The 14,660-nt window shown below is 30.5% G+C and overlaps 1 protein-coding gene across 1 annotated transcript in view; it reads left to right on the top strand.

Moving 5' to 3' along the window:
• LOC139500754 (pleckstrin homology domain-containing family G member 5-like) overlaps nt 1-14,660 on the top strand; it is a 76,061-nt gene that overhangs the window by 31,375 nt on the left and 30,026 nt on the right. The window contains exons 8-10 of the mRNA XM_071289588.1: nt 5,453-5,547; nt 8,289-8,447; nt 12,502-12,681. Coding sequence (XP_071145689.1) covers nt 5,453-5,547; nt 8,289-8,447; nt 12,502-12,681 — 434 coding nt within the window. The remainder of the gene's footprint in view (nt 1-5,452; nt 5,548-8,288; nt 8,448-12,501; nt 12,682-14,660) is intronic.

Genomic DNA, 14,660 nt, shown 5'->3' on the forward strand with positions numbered 1-14,660 from the left:
GCTGATGTGGATGTCTTTAGTTATTAAGGACTAGTATTTCATAAATAGGATATTTATATTGATGCACTATTCTAAGATAGTCAATTAGTAAAGTTTTGACTATACAGACGCATGCTTTGGACAATTAAAGTATGTGCATTTAGATGGCCAATGATGTCATGTTTCATTTTGTAAATTTGATCCCAGACAGTGAGAGGGCTAGTTACGTAAAGTAATTTGCTCAGTTGTGTATGGATTTATACCATTAAAAATTGATGTAAAACCATATATCCAGCGAAATGTCTTGTATCTTTTGTCATTGATTTTTCGTCAGTACACAGAGAACGATTCCTCGTTTACTTTTATACCTGTATTACTGTATCAAGACCTTATCTGTATTGACTAAAGTTATAATCACTTTAAATTCAGTTTACAAATCAACGGACTATAAATAGGACGTGAATTTGTGAAATTCTAAAACAATGTGGATTTTAGGTTTATGGACTAAGGCTCAGGTGTGGATCAATACTTTTTGAACTGATAGAATGGATTTCTATACGGCTGGACATTCTGAATGAAAAGATTTAATTGATTTCACTATTATTTGTTTAGTGAATGTGAACTTTCATTATGTTATCTGTAATAACTTTTTAAATCTTATAATTTGATATTTGGATTAATAAGTGGTATGAAGTAGAGGATGCATTGATTCTTTATAACTACAGCTGTAACAGTTATCACATTGCTGGAAGCAAACTTTAAACCTTGACGGAAAATTTAGCCTTGACACATGTGTAAAGTTTGTTTATTGAAATTTGTCTATCAAAGGAGAGTGGGATTTTGCATATATCTGTTCTTGTAAAAGCAGATTTTCAGGTATCAACTGATCTTTAAGGAAATGATAAGAAACACAGAGAATTAAAGGGAAAAAAACGTAGTTTTCATGATGAGTAGAATTGAACGAAACAAAAAACGGAATATAATTCGCTCCAACAGGAAGTCCGAATCGGATTTATTTCGACCTGGATTTAGTTTCACTCAAGACATTTTTGGTTTCAAATCTATAGGTAACTTAACTTAGAGATGATGTTATATTTAATTTAAAGCACTTGAATTATATTATGTTTTTGTTAAAATTTGTATTAAGATACCAATAGAAATTTTGTCTTTAAGCATTTAATTTTGTGGTTAACTAATACCAATGAAATCTACCAAAAATTGGTACCTAACGAGTAATTATAACGGTTGTAATGAATTCAAAGTATGGTGATGTAAATATTCTTATTAAGGTTGTTTTTTAGGTTGTTGTCAATTTCTAAGAAAAGCAACTTTGTTTTAGGTTGAACTAGTTTTTCACCTACATGTATCAGTCAATTTTTTTCAAACTTCACAAGAAATTTAATGGTTATATATTATCATAAATCTATCATGTGATGCCTTTAAATGCTCCTTCACTGTCAAGGACACCAAGAGAATATCGCAGTCTTACATAAAATGAAATTTATTTTAATCTTGCTTGCTTTCAGATCTTTGAACACTTTCGTACCACGATAGTATTGATGTCTCCACCCTCTCTCTATCAGTCAGGGACACCTAGATCCTATTCCACGATTTTATAAAGCTAATTTAAGTTTTATGAAGTATTAAAAGATCGATGAACAAAGTTTTGTTTGTTCAGTAGGTTTAACATGACAAATTAGTACTTTGGGTCATAGATAACCTTTATTTAATACTGACTTGGCAAATCTTTCTACGACATGAAAAAGGTATTTCTAGAAATATATGCCTCACTAAATCATAGTCAGCAGTTTTGTATAGATTCGTGGGTTAGCAGTTTTGTATAGATTCGTGGGTTAGCAGTTTTGTATAGATTCGTGGGTTAACCATAATCACTACAAACAAAATAAAAATTTATGTTCAAAAGTTTTTTTTTATGAAACTGAAAATGTGTATAATAGCCAATTATTTGTTGTCAGTGAAACATGCTTTTTATGAATTACTAAATTTGCCACAATATTTAACATGTTGATTGGCAGCCATCTATGATATAACATACAGAATAGCTATTGATTATATAAACAAATGTTCTTTTCTGAAAATATTTTTGTCCATATATTATGCTTTTGAGATATTAAGGAATACAACGTAGACTTGATTGACTGAGCAATGTTCTGGTTCTAATACTTTTATCCTACTGGAAGTACTTGTCTGACAAGTCTGAGTTTACCAGTACAAATGAGAAGCAGGATTTGCTTACCCTTCCTGTGTACTTGAGATCACCATAGTAACGGTTACCTGTATTTTTGTGGTTATCTTTTTTTTTGTCAATTGTGTTCAGTTTGTCTTCGACTTTTGAGTTTGAATATCGCTTTGGTGTCATACTCCTTTTTTCTACTCTAGATTATCTTCTCCTTTGTGGAGAACCACTAATAGAGAGATGGTTCTACTCTAGATTATCTTCTCCTTTGTGGAGAACCACTAATAGAGAGATGGTTCTACTCTAGATTATCTTACTCCTTTGTGGAGAACCACTAATAGAGAGATGGTTCTACTCTAAATTATCTTCTCCTTTGTGGAGAACCATTAATAGAGAGATGGTTCTACTCTAGATTATCTTACTCCTTTGTGGAGAACCACTAATAGAGAGATGGTTCTACTCTTGATTATCTTACTCCTTTGTGGAGAACCACTAATAGGGAGATGGTTTTGGTTTGAAAAGGTTTCAGGTTTGTGGAATGTTGAATATGATTTTCCTCTAGATAATTATATCCTTCACTTCAGTTGTCACATATTTATATATGCCAAAATCTGTTACCTCATTATCCAAATAAAAATAGATTTTTTAATGTAAAATCAATTTCAGTCCTGAGCAACAAAAGAGGGCAACACAGGTGTGTATTTCATATCAATATTACAATGTAGTGTGGGATATCACAAGTGTTCTACTTTAAAACCTATTTTCTTCCATGATAAAATCATCTGAATAAAAAAGGACTATCATTTGTATCTGAAGTGCAAAAGATAGATGGTTTATAACTAATAAAATTCAGAGGCCTTTATAAATACATTTGTAGTGCCAAATATTAAAAATACAGGAATGCTTTCTACATAATGAAACCAGAGTTTGAATGTAAAAACAAAATCTCATCTTAGTCTAAGATCTGTTCTTCACAACAGTCTATTTCCTGATTCAACAATTTAGAGCTTTATAACTGGTCCTTCTCAAAACTGTTCAGTCATAGTTATCCTCAAGCTGTGAAGAGCTTATTTATATTATCAGTCGGTTGAAATGGTGTCCTATGAACATATTATACACCTCATGTTACTTGTGTGTAAGTGTAATTTCGCTGCCTACACTTTTGTGTTGTATTAAATTGTATGATGAAGGAAGTTTCACTGTGCAATACATTGTACTGTAGGTGTCAGTAACATAAAGACAGATTTGTGACATAACTTGTGGTACATGTAATGATTTTATTTTATATTTTCACCTGTTTAACACGTCTTCTCATATTACCATATATAAAGATTACTTCATAATTATTTTGCAATGAAAATGATCAATTGATAGTTGTTTCTGGATATGATGCAGAGTGGGAAATTTGCTCCAAATCTGAGTGAAAGTCAGGGCAATTTTTTAACATTGCCATATGAGTGGTAGGTTTGGCTAGCCATAAAACCAGGTTCAAACCATTTTTCTTCTTAAATTGTCCTGTATTAACTCAGGAATATGGCAGTTGTTATCAAATAGTTGTTTCTACGTATGTTGGCGTTTGTTTTGATGCACTTTAGTGTTCCTGTTGTTCCTTTGTCTAATAGTTGATGTGTTTCCCTTGGTTTTAGTTTTTAACCATGAGGATTTGTTTTCTTTCAATAAATCTATGACATTGGAAAGCGGTATCATAACTACTGTTTCTTTTATCTATGTCGCAATCACCTTGTCCATCCATTTGTCCATGCAACACCTAACTTCGTCACAATTTTCTCTGATTCGCCATGTATTACACTATGACTACATATTTGGTCAGCAGCTTGACAGTGGTAAGTTGTAAAGTGTCGGTGCTTTTTGGGTCTGTCCAACTTCCTACTTTAATAATAATTTGAACCATGTGAGGACAACACATGCATTCTTGTTTTACATATTATAAAAATTAAGGCAGACAAGACACTACAGTATTGAAACTGGTGATAAAAACATATCCAATTGTTTATTGTTGAATATGTACAAAGAAATACTATTTAGAAGAACTCAGGGTATTGAATCTCTTTGTCATATTTTTATTTAAATATTTCTTTGACCTGAGCCTTATCAAAAGAATATCTCACTGTTGCAAGTTAAAATTTATTGAAAAAGTTTAAAGTTTGAACAAGTAAAAGTTAGGTAAATAGACATAGTTGATAATTTGAAACCCTTAGACATTTATTTGACGGTTTTATTTGGGTGCGTTCTAATTCAGTTACTATCAGGGTGTATTCCATTTTATTTGGGTGCATTCTGATTTTGTTTTTTTCAGAGTGTCCTCCATAATCCATCTATATTATAAAAAGTTTTTAAGATTTTCAGTTGAAATTTTAAATTTTATTATCATTTGTTGAAAAGGTATTGATGTGTAAACATCGTAAATTTATCACGAAACTGACAAACTTTTATCTCAAGGATTAAACAAATTTAAGATAAAATATTAGCCATATCAGAGCTGTGTACCGAGCCTTAGTATGTTATACTGTATTTTGATCACACTTACCTTGAAAGGTGATTTTAAATTGTTTTATTTTTATTACTTTTATTATATCAGATCTTGAAGAGTACGGTAGCGGCAAATGTTCGTGAATGTCAAGTCTAGATCCCCTTACCAATTAGTTGACCCTTGTCTGACCATTGGTTTACCTGAGTTGGACCATTAGTTTAACCGAGTCTGACCATTTGTAAACCTGAGTCTGACCATTGGTTTACCTGAGTCTGACCATTCATTGGTTGACCTGAGTCTGACCATTGGTTGACCAGAGTCTGACCATTGGTTTGGCTGAGTCTGACCATTGGTTGAACCTAGTCTGACCATTGGTTTAGCTTGAGTCTGACCATTGGTTTACCTGAATATGACCATTGGTTTGCCTGAGTCTGACCATTGGTTTACCTGAGCCTGACCATTGGTTTACCTCAATTTGACCATTGGTCTACCTGAGTCTGACCTTTGGTTTATCAAAGTCTGATTTGCTGACCTGAGTTTATCATCCCTAATAGACCATTGGGACTGTGCCTAATTAGCATTTAAGATGCAATGGCTTATTGTCAGACAGTCTCCTTCTTCACTATTACAAAAATGTACATCTGTTCACAACCTGATCAAAATTGAAAACCATTTTTGCTGATAATTATTCAATAATTGCATAACATGTTCATATAAGTATATTTTTTTTAAATATGTCTTAAACTGTAACTTTTTGTACAATAAAGAATTATTTATCTTTACAGAAAAGGAGTCAGATGGAGTTTTTGGGAAGAGTTCCTCGTCCAAACAGTCTGGCGGGAGTAAAACTGGATCTATATCAAAGGGATCAAAATCATCGGTAAGGTTCAATCTTAAACACAATGTATAATTGCATGAGCTTTTATTGAGGGCTGAGATTTAAAAATATAAACTGCACAGTGTTGGGTGTTGGTGTAGTATAGAGGTATTTGTGTAAATCAGACCCTCATTGGACAGTTTGTTACGACTATGCAATGATTTCAGTGAAACAAATGTCTGCAGCTCATTTTCTATACAAAGTATAAAGTCTGTCATTTCATTAGTCTTATAGGTGGCACATGTGGCTGCATTGGTGGACAGGCATTCCTAAATTCATGTGAACAAAATGACATATATATATCTATAGTTATAATATTATGAAGTTCAGTTACTTAATTTATATATTTTAAATTTGTAAATTGGGCATTCTTTGGCACTATATTTAACTCAGCAGTCTTGTGTAAATTGGCTAAGTAAAGACTAGCTTTTGAATGGCAGTATATGTAATGTGACTTTGGTTGGTTGAAAATTTGAATTTTGATTTCTCTGATATTTTGTTTTAAATGGAAATGTTGGTATTTTCAGTTACTGACATTTTTAGATTTTTTTATTCTATGAGTTAACTATGTATTTAATATAATATTGCCACCTCTGGACTCTGGAGTCAAAATGTGTTGAGATATCTATGACTGGCATTGTGTTGGTCTTGGTTCTGCTGTTAAAGTTATTAACTTGTATATTTGAAGGTTTCATTCACACCGTTTCAGAGTTTGGTAATAAATTCTTCAGATTAAATATATACTAAATACTTAGTCATGTCTGTTCATATTTTACTATAAAATTTCTAGTAATTGTTTATACACACACAAAATTTAAAATTATAAGTGAAAACGAATAGAAATTTGACTGTTAGTATTAAAATTTATTTGTTGAAAAGTGTCCAAATCTTTTCTATAAGCAGATTAGTTTATGATAAAAGTCTTGTTTAGCTTGTTATTTTTACCACTTGTGAAACTTTTTAATATAAAGATTAAAGTTCAACAATACAAACTATGAAAAGCAAGTTAACCTTTCAGAATTTACAATTCAAATAGTGTTACAAATTTTTAAATATATTTTTTTTAAATTTAAAAATAGATTAATTCATAAAAGCTTCACCTTATACATAATTTAGATTTGAACCTTTATGTAAATAAAAGAGACAAGAAATATGCCACAGCGTATTTAAAATTTTTGCAATTAATTACTCATTTACCATAAAAGTGCAACATCTGTAAGAAAGGTGCGTTTGATTACACAATGTTTACAATCTCCCCTTACTTCCATATATAGATACTTTTGATATATAAATCAGACTTATATACAAAAATTATATCATTTCAACTTATAGGAGTGAGTCTTTTCTCTTTTAAAAAGTATTTTTAGAAATGTCTAAATAGAAGGTTTTTTCCCTCTATTGTTGGCGGGATGGAGTTTTAATGAAAATAAAACCTTCCAGTGGTAAAAACTTTACTTTAACACTGGATTCAATGAATATCTTTTTAAAACGTACTTAAACAAATAATAATAAGTTAAAACAACTAAATAAAACAAATAGAGAAAACTTCAGATGTAAAATCATTGATGAAAGTTTTATAAAAATATTTTTCATCAAAGTACGTTTTGTGCAGTAACCTAATAATGTAATGTCGTCAGTATATCAGGCGTTAATAAAACAGACAGTAGATTATAGGTCTTAATCACTTATTGATTTGTCATTTACACCACAAAATTTCCATCAATCTTACAAGAAAGTTAGGAATTTTCCAATTACGGAAATATATGTCCAGATGTGAAGAAATTACATAGTATCAGGTGATCGCGAGATAGAGACGTGAAATGACTTCTTTTTGTTTTCCTGTTCGTTTACTATTACCTTGGATTATAAGATCACAAATCAGTATAGCATGTTCAAAGGAGGTGCAAGAAAGGATTTTTAGAGAAAAAAATTGTCCAATAGCATCAAGTAATATATTTGTAATGTTCTGGAGATCAAATAATGAACAATCCTATAACAATGGTTAGATAAAAAAAAATGAAAAATCTAGCCAATTTTGATAGAGCCCCTGAGTCTTTCTAAATAAAACACATAGTTCAATTTTAATTAACAATACATAGTAAATTTGAGAACTTTGTATTTAGACTCTAATTGATAAGTAAAGCATGTTGTATACTGCATGTCGTAGAGCATGATCCAAACTGATATAATGATCATATATGGTATACCACATCTCCTTATTCTCCTATACCTTTACAAAGGTTTAAAACAAAGATACAAGGTCATTATATTGTAACAATGAATATAAGGTATTGTCATACTCATCCAAAACTGAAGTTGACTTTCATAATAGATATGCATTAGTATTTGGATGCATCAGGGCTTTATTATTTTAAAACCAGTATGATTTTGTGCAATATGTGCTTTAAATGTCTAAGCCATTAAACTCTGTTTTTTTAGGTACAGCGCAGGGAAATGCTTCAATTATCTCTTGTTTCTGACTAGTTGTAAATACTTTAGGGTGTTTCATTGAATTTAAAATAAATCATGATAAAACGGGTAAAGATAATTTTAGAAATCGTCTTTAAATATACATTATGTAGTTATTTAATATATTCATAATTGTGATGTTCTCTAATCAGAGAGAGAGAGACACTAACATTGTTCTGTCTTTTAACAATAGCTGTTCTTTGTTACTTGACTGTTTTCCTTGTTTTTGCCTTATTTACATAATGTGATTTTTTTGTTACCATGGTTACCAACAGATGGCCAGACGGGAGTCCTTTTTTGGACGATCTGGTAGTGGTATGCTTGAGCCTCCCGTTCCTTCGAAGCAGCGACGTAACTCTTTGTCCTTCCCCTTTTTCACTAATTCTCCTAAAGTAGCAAATGAAGATATGAAGGCACAGGATGACGGAAGCTCTGTAAGTCAGGCAAGATTTGGGCAAACATAACTTTGCCTGGCATCCTTTTTCCTCTACTTAATTTTCTTGGTTCTTAATGATGCTCGCTACCTTTGTTTTGAATCTAACCATATCTTATTCATTCATATATCACAATTGATCAAACAAAGCTTTTGAAAAAATAAATAAATAAAAAAAACATAGCTTAACATTTTACATTAGCTGAGTTATGAACTTGATAAGTTGAATTTTCAATACTGAACAAAATGCCAAAAATATCTCACAAATACTTAATTGATTGCTTCATACATTACTTTCAATTCATTATTATTTGTGGGATACAAATTTTCTTAAATTTAGTAGGTATAAACAAAACATGAATTTAAATGATCAACAAAAGTATGAATATTCTAGCGGCTTTTCTGGCAAAACAACAAACAAACTATCCTTGAAAAAAATACATGTCTTCAATCCAGGAAAATGAATAGTATTATTAGGTTTTAAATTGGTAACATGAGATATGGTTAGAATCAAAACTCTCTTGTATAGATGTATCTTATTTTCACAGCATTTTCAGCATAAACACTCACTGACAGAACGTATAGTAATTAATTAGCTTTTTAAACTGAAATATAGATTATTTTTTTAAGCTTAAGTATTTGTTATAACCTTCTAGATCCAATAAACTATCTGAATAAAATTGAGAAAGGAAATGGTGAATATGTCAAAGCGACAACCACCCGACCATAGAGCAAACAACAGCCGAAGGCAACCAATGGGTCTTCAATGTAGCGAGAATTCCCGCACCCGTAGGTGTCCTTCAGCTGGCCCCTAAAATATGCATAATAGTACAGTGATAATGGACGTCATACTAAACTCCGAATTATACACAAGAAACTAAAATTTAAAATCATACAAGACTAACAAAGGCCAGAGGCTCCTGACTTGGGACAGGCGCAAAATTGCGGCGGGGTTAAACATGTTTATGAGATCTCAACCCTCCCACTATACCTCTAGCCAATGTAGAAAAGTAAAAGAATAACAATACGCACATTAAAATTCAGTTCAAGAGCTTCATTCATTTTAACTTTGATTTACACTGATTTTCTGTGTTTGTAGATCACTACAACAATAAGGAGTGAAATAGGCACTGCTACTTTTTCTGCTTTTTAATTTAAATGTTGGTATAGACTTACAGGTTCTTATAATTATCTGTAGAAAATCTGATTGGATCATAAACTAGCCTCTTTTTGATATTGAAAATAAGTACAAGTTCCATAAAATTTGATAAAATATTATTGCATTTTTTTTTAATTAATAAATACTTAAATTCCATAACTTGTTAAAGATACCTAATTTCTTTAATTTCTTTAAAATCTTAAATAAAAGATTATCAGAAAATCAATTTCAAAAAAATTTGAGTCTAGAGTTATTTGCCATTGTTCTTGAATAAGAAGGAAAGTTGAAGTTGAAATACAAAAAAAAATTGTGAAAATGTTTTTGCTGAAATGTCACTTTGCATGATCTATTGTATGATTGGTGTTCATGCTGAAATGTCTGTTGAGAAGTATAGTCCAACTATTTAACTACTTAAAACTCTGTCTTAATCTTTATCTGATAAACCAAACATTAGCATGGCAAAGACGGTTTTTGGGTACAAGTTTAAATTGAATTTAACTCTGTTAATAAAATTTATATTCATAATTATTTCTAATTTAATCATTTAATGCTCATTCTTAACCCTAATGAAACAAAATATATTTAAAGTTGAATTGAGTGTGTAAAAAAAAGGGGATCTTGAATTTTAGGATTACAAGGGGAGATAAATAAGCAATATTATTATTATCTCCCTTAAAATGATTTTAATTTAAAATATCAAATTTCAAAATTACTGATTTATTTCTTTATGTTTTTATGAAGGGTCTAAATCTTTGGAATGGTTTTGAAGGAATTTGTAACAGTCTTCTGTAAAATGACAGAAAATTGTCTCAAATGTTCAGTAAATGTGCCTGCCTGGATATTATTCATTTACCAAAATTTACTGAACTTTATTGTGAAAGACAATTTGGCTTTGCCATGCAGTGGTGTATATAGCATTCCCATTGTAAACCTACCCTTAAGAGCAAGTCCAAGTTAAAAGTACAGCTAAATTATAGAGCTAGCTTCTGAGTTATAGTCTCAGAAATCTATCTGCTACTATTATTAAATGACAGATATTATTATACAAAATTTGATACAACAGACAGAAGACATATCTGGGTTAACAAAGCCGGCATGTATTTGATCAGCATCTTGCAGTTGACAATGAAGTGGTTTTCAATGGTTCAAATGAGACTAGAATGACTATTTTGATCTAATTATTGTCTAAATTTCCGTACTACATTGTTTCATTTCATGTCAAGATGTCTACGCTGCCATACAGAGTTCCATCACATCATTTTAGCGTTTGATATTTATGTTGAGTAAAGCATACAAAACATTACAGTCACTGTGAAACTTCTTAGAACTGTTATATTAGCAGCTAAAATCATTTAAAAAAATCCTCTCAAACCAAGGTATTATTGGTTTTGCTATTTAGAAAATTTAGATGAAATTCAGATCAAAATAGTTAATCAGCCTTAGGAACCAAGTTATTTATACATTTTATTTCCAGCTTGTATTTTTGTGACCATAGTTTGTACAGAATGTATTTTCAGATATCTTTAACTATTGTATCAGTATGCACTTGTAAAATCTATGAAGGCATGTTACATGAACATCTGTGTATATAATGTGTTTGTAATATTTTAAAACTTTTGTCTAGGTATTGTCTGTATGTTGTTAAGGCATGGTTTAATGGTTAATACATAATGTTTTTAAAATTATTAAAGAATTATTTTCTGGCCATTGCTGCACCAAATTGATTTTTAATTCTAAAATGGATTTGTTCAAATTTATTTTGGTGGATAGGTTAAAATTTAATTTGGAATGAATAAGACTTTCTGCAGAAGAAAATATCTGAATTTTTTTACACTTTACTTTACAATTAGACGAAAATTAAAGAAATGATTATCCTTTCCGATCAAAAAGTACGATTAAATATTTTGCTAAAGAATTAATCGACAACTTTGGGAGGTTTTGAGGAGCTCCTGCTCATCTCTTTGTCAACTTGGTGTAGCAATGCACAATTTATGGTGAAAATTAATATTTAAAATGAAATCAACAACAAGAAATTTAATGCATTAAGAAGAGTATGGTAAATAAACAGTAACAGAGTTGTAGTGAATTCTAGTCATATAGGAGTAGCTGATAACTTCCCTATTAGAGAGAAAAGCTTGTGCTTAGATTTTTTTGCCATATATTTGACTTTAATTTATTATCTCCCTTGGCAGTAAAGTAATTGTTAATTATATGAGTATGGGACCATGTCATAGTATTTTAGATATTTACATGAAACCCATCATAACCCATGTATATATAGAGACATTCCTAAAACACGTTATTTCTAAAGTTCGCATAGGAAATCTATAGTTGTTTTATACATTTTATTAATTTTTCTTTTGTATCCAGAATTATTTCCAGCGTTATGGATTTTGTTATTAACAAAAGTGAATAGTTTAAGGACAAACTTGATCAATAATAAACAATGTTATTTGTAAGATTTCATATAATAAAATATATTTGTTGGTCATGTGAAAAGTAAAAATAACTTTGTTGGAAATAAACATAAACAATGACCATGTATTACAACAATATCTTTTTTTTGTTCTTAGTGGAAGAACAAATATCAATATATAAATGAGAGAGAAAATATTTAAGTAATTTTCTTTTTACAACTTGTTTAATGTTAATACATTGAATTTATCTTATGCTGTCTTTATTTAATGGCAGTCTGTCAAAGAGAGATAATCCAATCTGATATATGCAACAGAAGTCGATTATTAAAAATTAGTCCATTGTGATTTCTGCAACAGAAAATAGAATATATTGAAAGTTGACTTAAAGGTTAGATATTTATGAATTTAGATCAGAGAAATAAATGTATATATAATAATGAATATAATATAAATAATTAATTGTTGCATTTTCTGTAAAGGTTGGAAGTTTAAGGAGCAGACGTGGTATAAATCTATCTATAGATGATACATGTCCAATTCCACAGACTTTGTCACAATCAGTCAGTCCACAGGGAACTCTAAGCGGGACATATAATGAAGGGAAACGGATCAAGGAAAGGAGCAAATTGACAAATCTATTCAGTCCCAGTACATCAAAGGTGAGTTCCCCATTGCCCGACTCATAAAAAAGTCTGAAGCTGCGAGAGTGTTCACGGTTTAGGAACCCTTGCAAACATCTCTTAATGAGATGTCAGAAGGTAAACTTTTGTAATCTAGATCTTCACTTATCAGTGAATCAGAACCATTTACAATGATCAATATTATAAAACAAATGTTCAGGTTTTTTTTCTCAAATTTTATGTTGCTTTTACAGATGTTGAATAACATCTTGTGCAATGTTTTAGATCAGGAATAACAAAGGGAATTTGAAACATTGCAGAGGTCAATTGAAAGTTTGAAGTAACAAATATTTACATGATAACCTCTTTGTCAAGAGTAAAAAAAGCATTTGTAACCTTCATTTCCCAATCTGACAACAGCAACTCTACTATTAATACTGTTTTTTCTTCTCAAAATACAAGCTAGTCTAAAGTGTTCATTTAGACCAATGCATTGATCATAAATGGTCAGACCTTGTGCTCATAAACGAGGCAAGTGTGAAAAGTGGTGGGTTTGATTCACAGTGATACCGAAGCATACACTTCTGTTCTTCATTAGAGGAAGACATTAAGAAGTAGTTACCAATTGGGGTTTGCTGTCAGAATATTGAATCCACATGGATGAGGGTATGGTAACATGTCTATGCAGACTTATGTTGACTTGTGAGCTATTTCATTTTAATTTGCCATTGTTTTGGAAAAGTACAAGCTAGGTATATCATAATCCTAACAACAGGCATGAAATATTGGCTGCTGGACATTAAGCATCTTTCAATCTAAATCAAAACAAATCAATGCATGAAAAACTTAGTTTTTTTTCTATATTTTGTATGTGAAATATTAGAATCCAACTTGTTAGAATTGACTGTCCCAGATACATACACATTCATAAAAAAAACCATCACAAGGAACATGAAATTATGGTTTAAGGAGATTTTTTTAAAGTTACTTCAAATATGTTAGATTTCCATACAAGAATGAAGGTTGAAAAGAACATTTTGGGGTATTTTATAGGTCAAATATAATCTTAGAATTTTCCATGAAAACTGATAACTAAACATTATTTAGAAAAAACCCGAAACCTTTTAATAAATTCACATGTTGATTTCCTGTGTTAACCAGATAACGGCATAATAGAAGATGAAAAGCAAACAAAAGTCTGTTGTTTGTGGTAACATTGGTTTTTATGGCTGTTAGTAATAGTCCAGGGTGACATTTCCTGTTGATCGGTGTCAGGGTCTTACTACACCTTTCAGCATAACCAGGTTAGGAAATTGAACCACAAATTTACTCTTTAAAAAAACCCATGTATGAAAGCCGACATAAAACATTTAGAAGAAAGGATTTAACAACATTACTATGAGGTTAAGGTCTCAGGTAAAAAGATTAAATTAAGATTAAAGTTTAATTTAATTTAATTAATTTAATGATAAAGTTGAACTTCTAATAATAGGCCATTTAAATGTAATTATATTAATTTGTATTTATTTTTTTTGTTGAAATATTAAAATCCTTTTTTTAATTGGTATAAAATATCTTTTCATTGTATTTTTTCTATATTACATTTGAATTAATTTAAGATACCCTTGGGGCAAGATCAGTGCTTAACATGTCAATTTAAACAAATGAAAAGAAATAAATATTTACCCAACTATTATTGAAAGGGTTAGTTAAGGTCAAAACTGTAATTAAGCAGTGTTCACCATAAAGACATGTCTTCTTTATACATATATTTTGAATGAGAACCAAACAGAAATAACTAGTCAACAAAAAAATTCAAATGCTGACAATTTTAAATCTGTTTTGTTAAAAGATTTAGATTACTGTGAGAAATTTCTCTGTGAATGGCCGAGGATAATTCTGGACTAGTTAAAAAAAATGAAGTGTACAAGGACTGAAAAAAATACCTAGTTTTGCCCTGGAGATAAATTTCAAAGGTGTGATACACATTACAGACAGCCTGTGAAGAAACTATTCCA

Source organism: Mytilus edulis, chromosome 13 (assembly GCF_963676685.1).
Source record: "Mytilus edulis chromosome 13, xbMytEdul2.2, whole genome shotgun sequence".
Taxonomy (NCBI): Eukaryota; Metazoa; Mollusca; class Bivalvia; order Mytilida; family Mytilidae; genus Mytilus; species Mytilus edulis.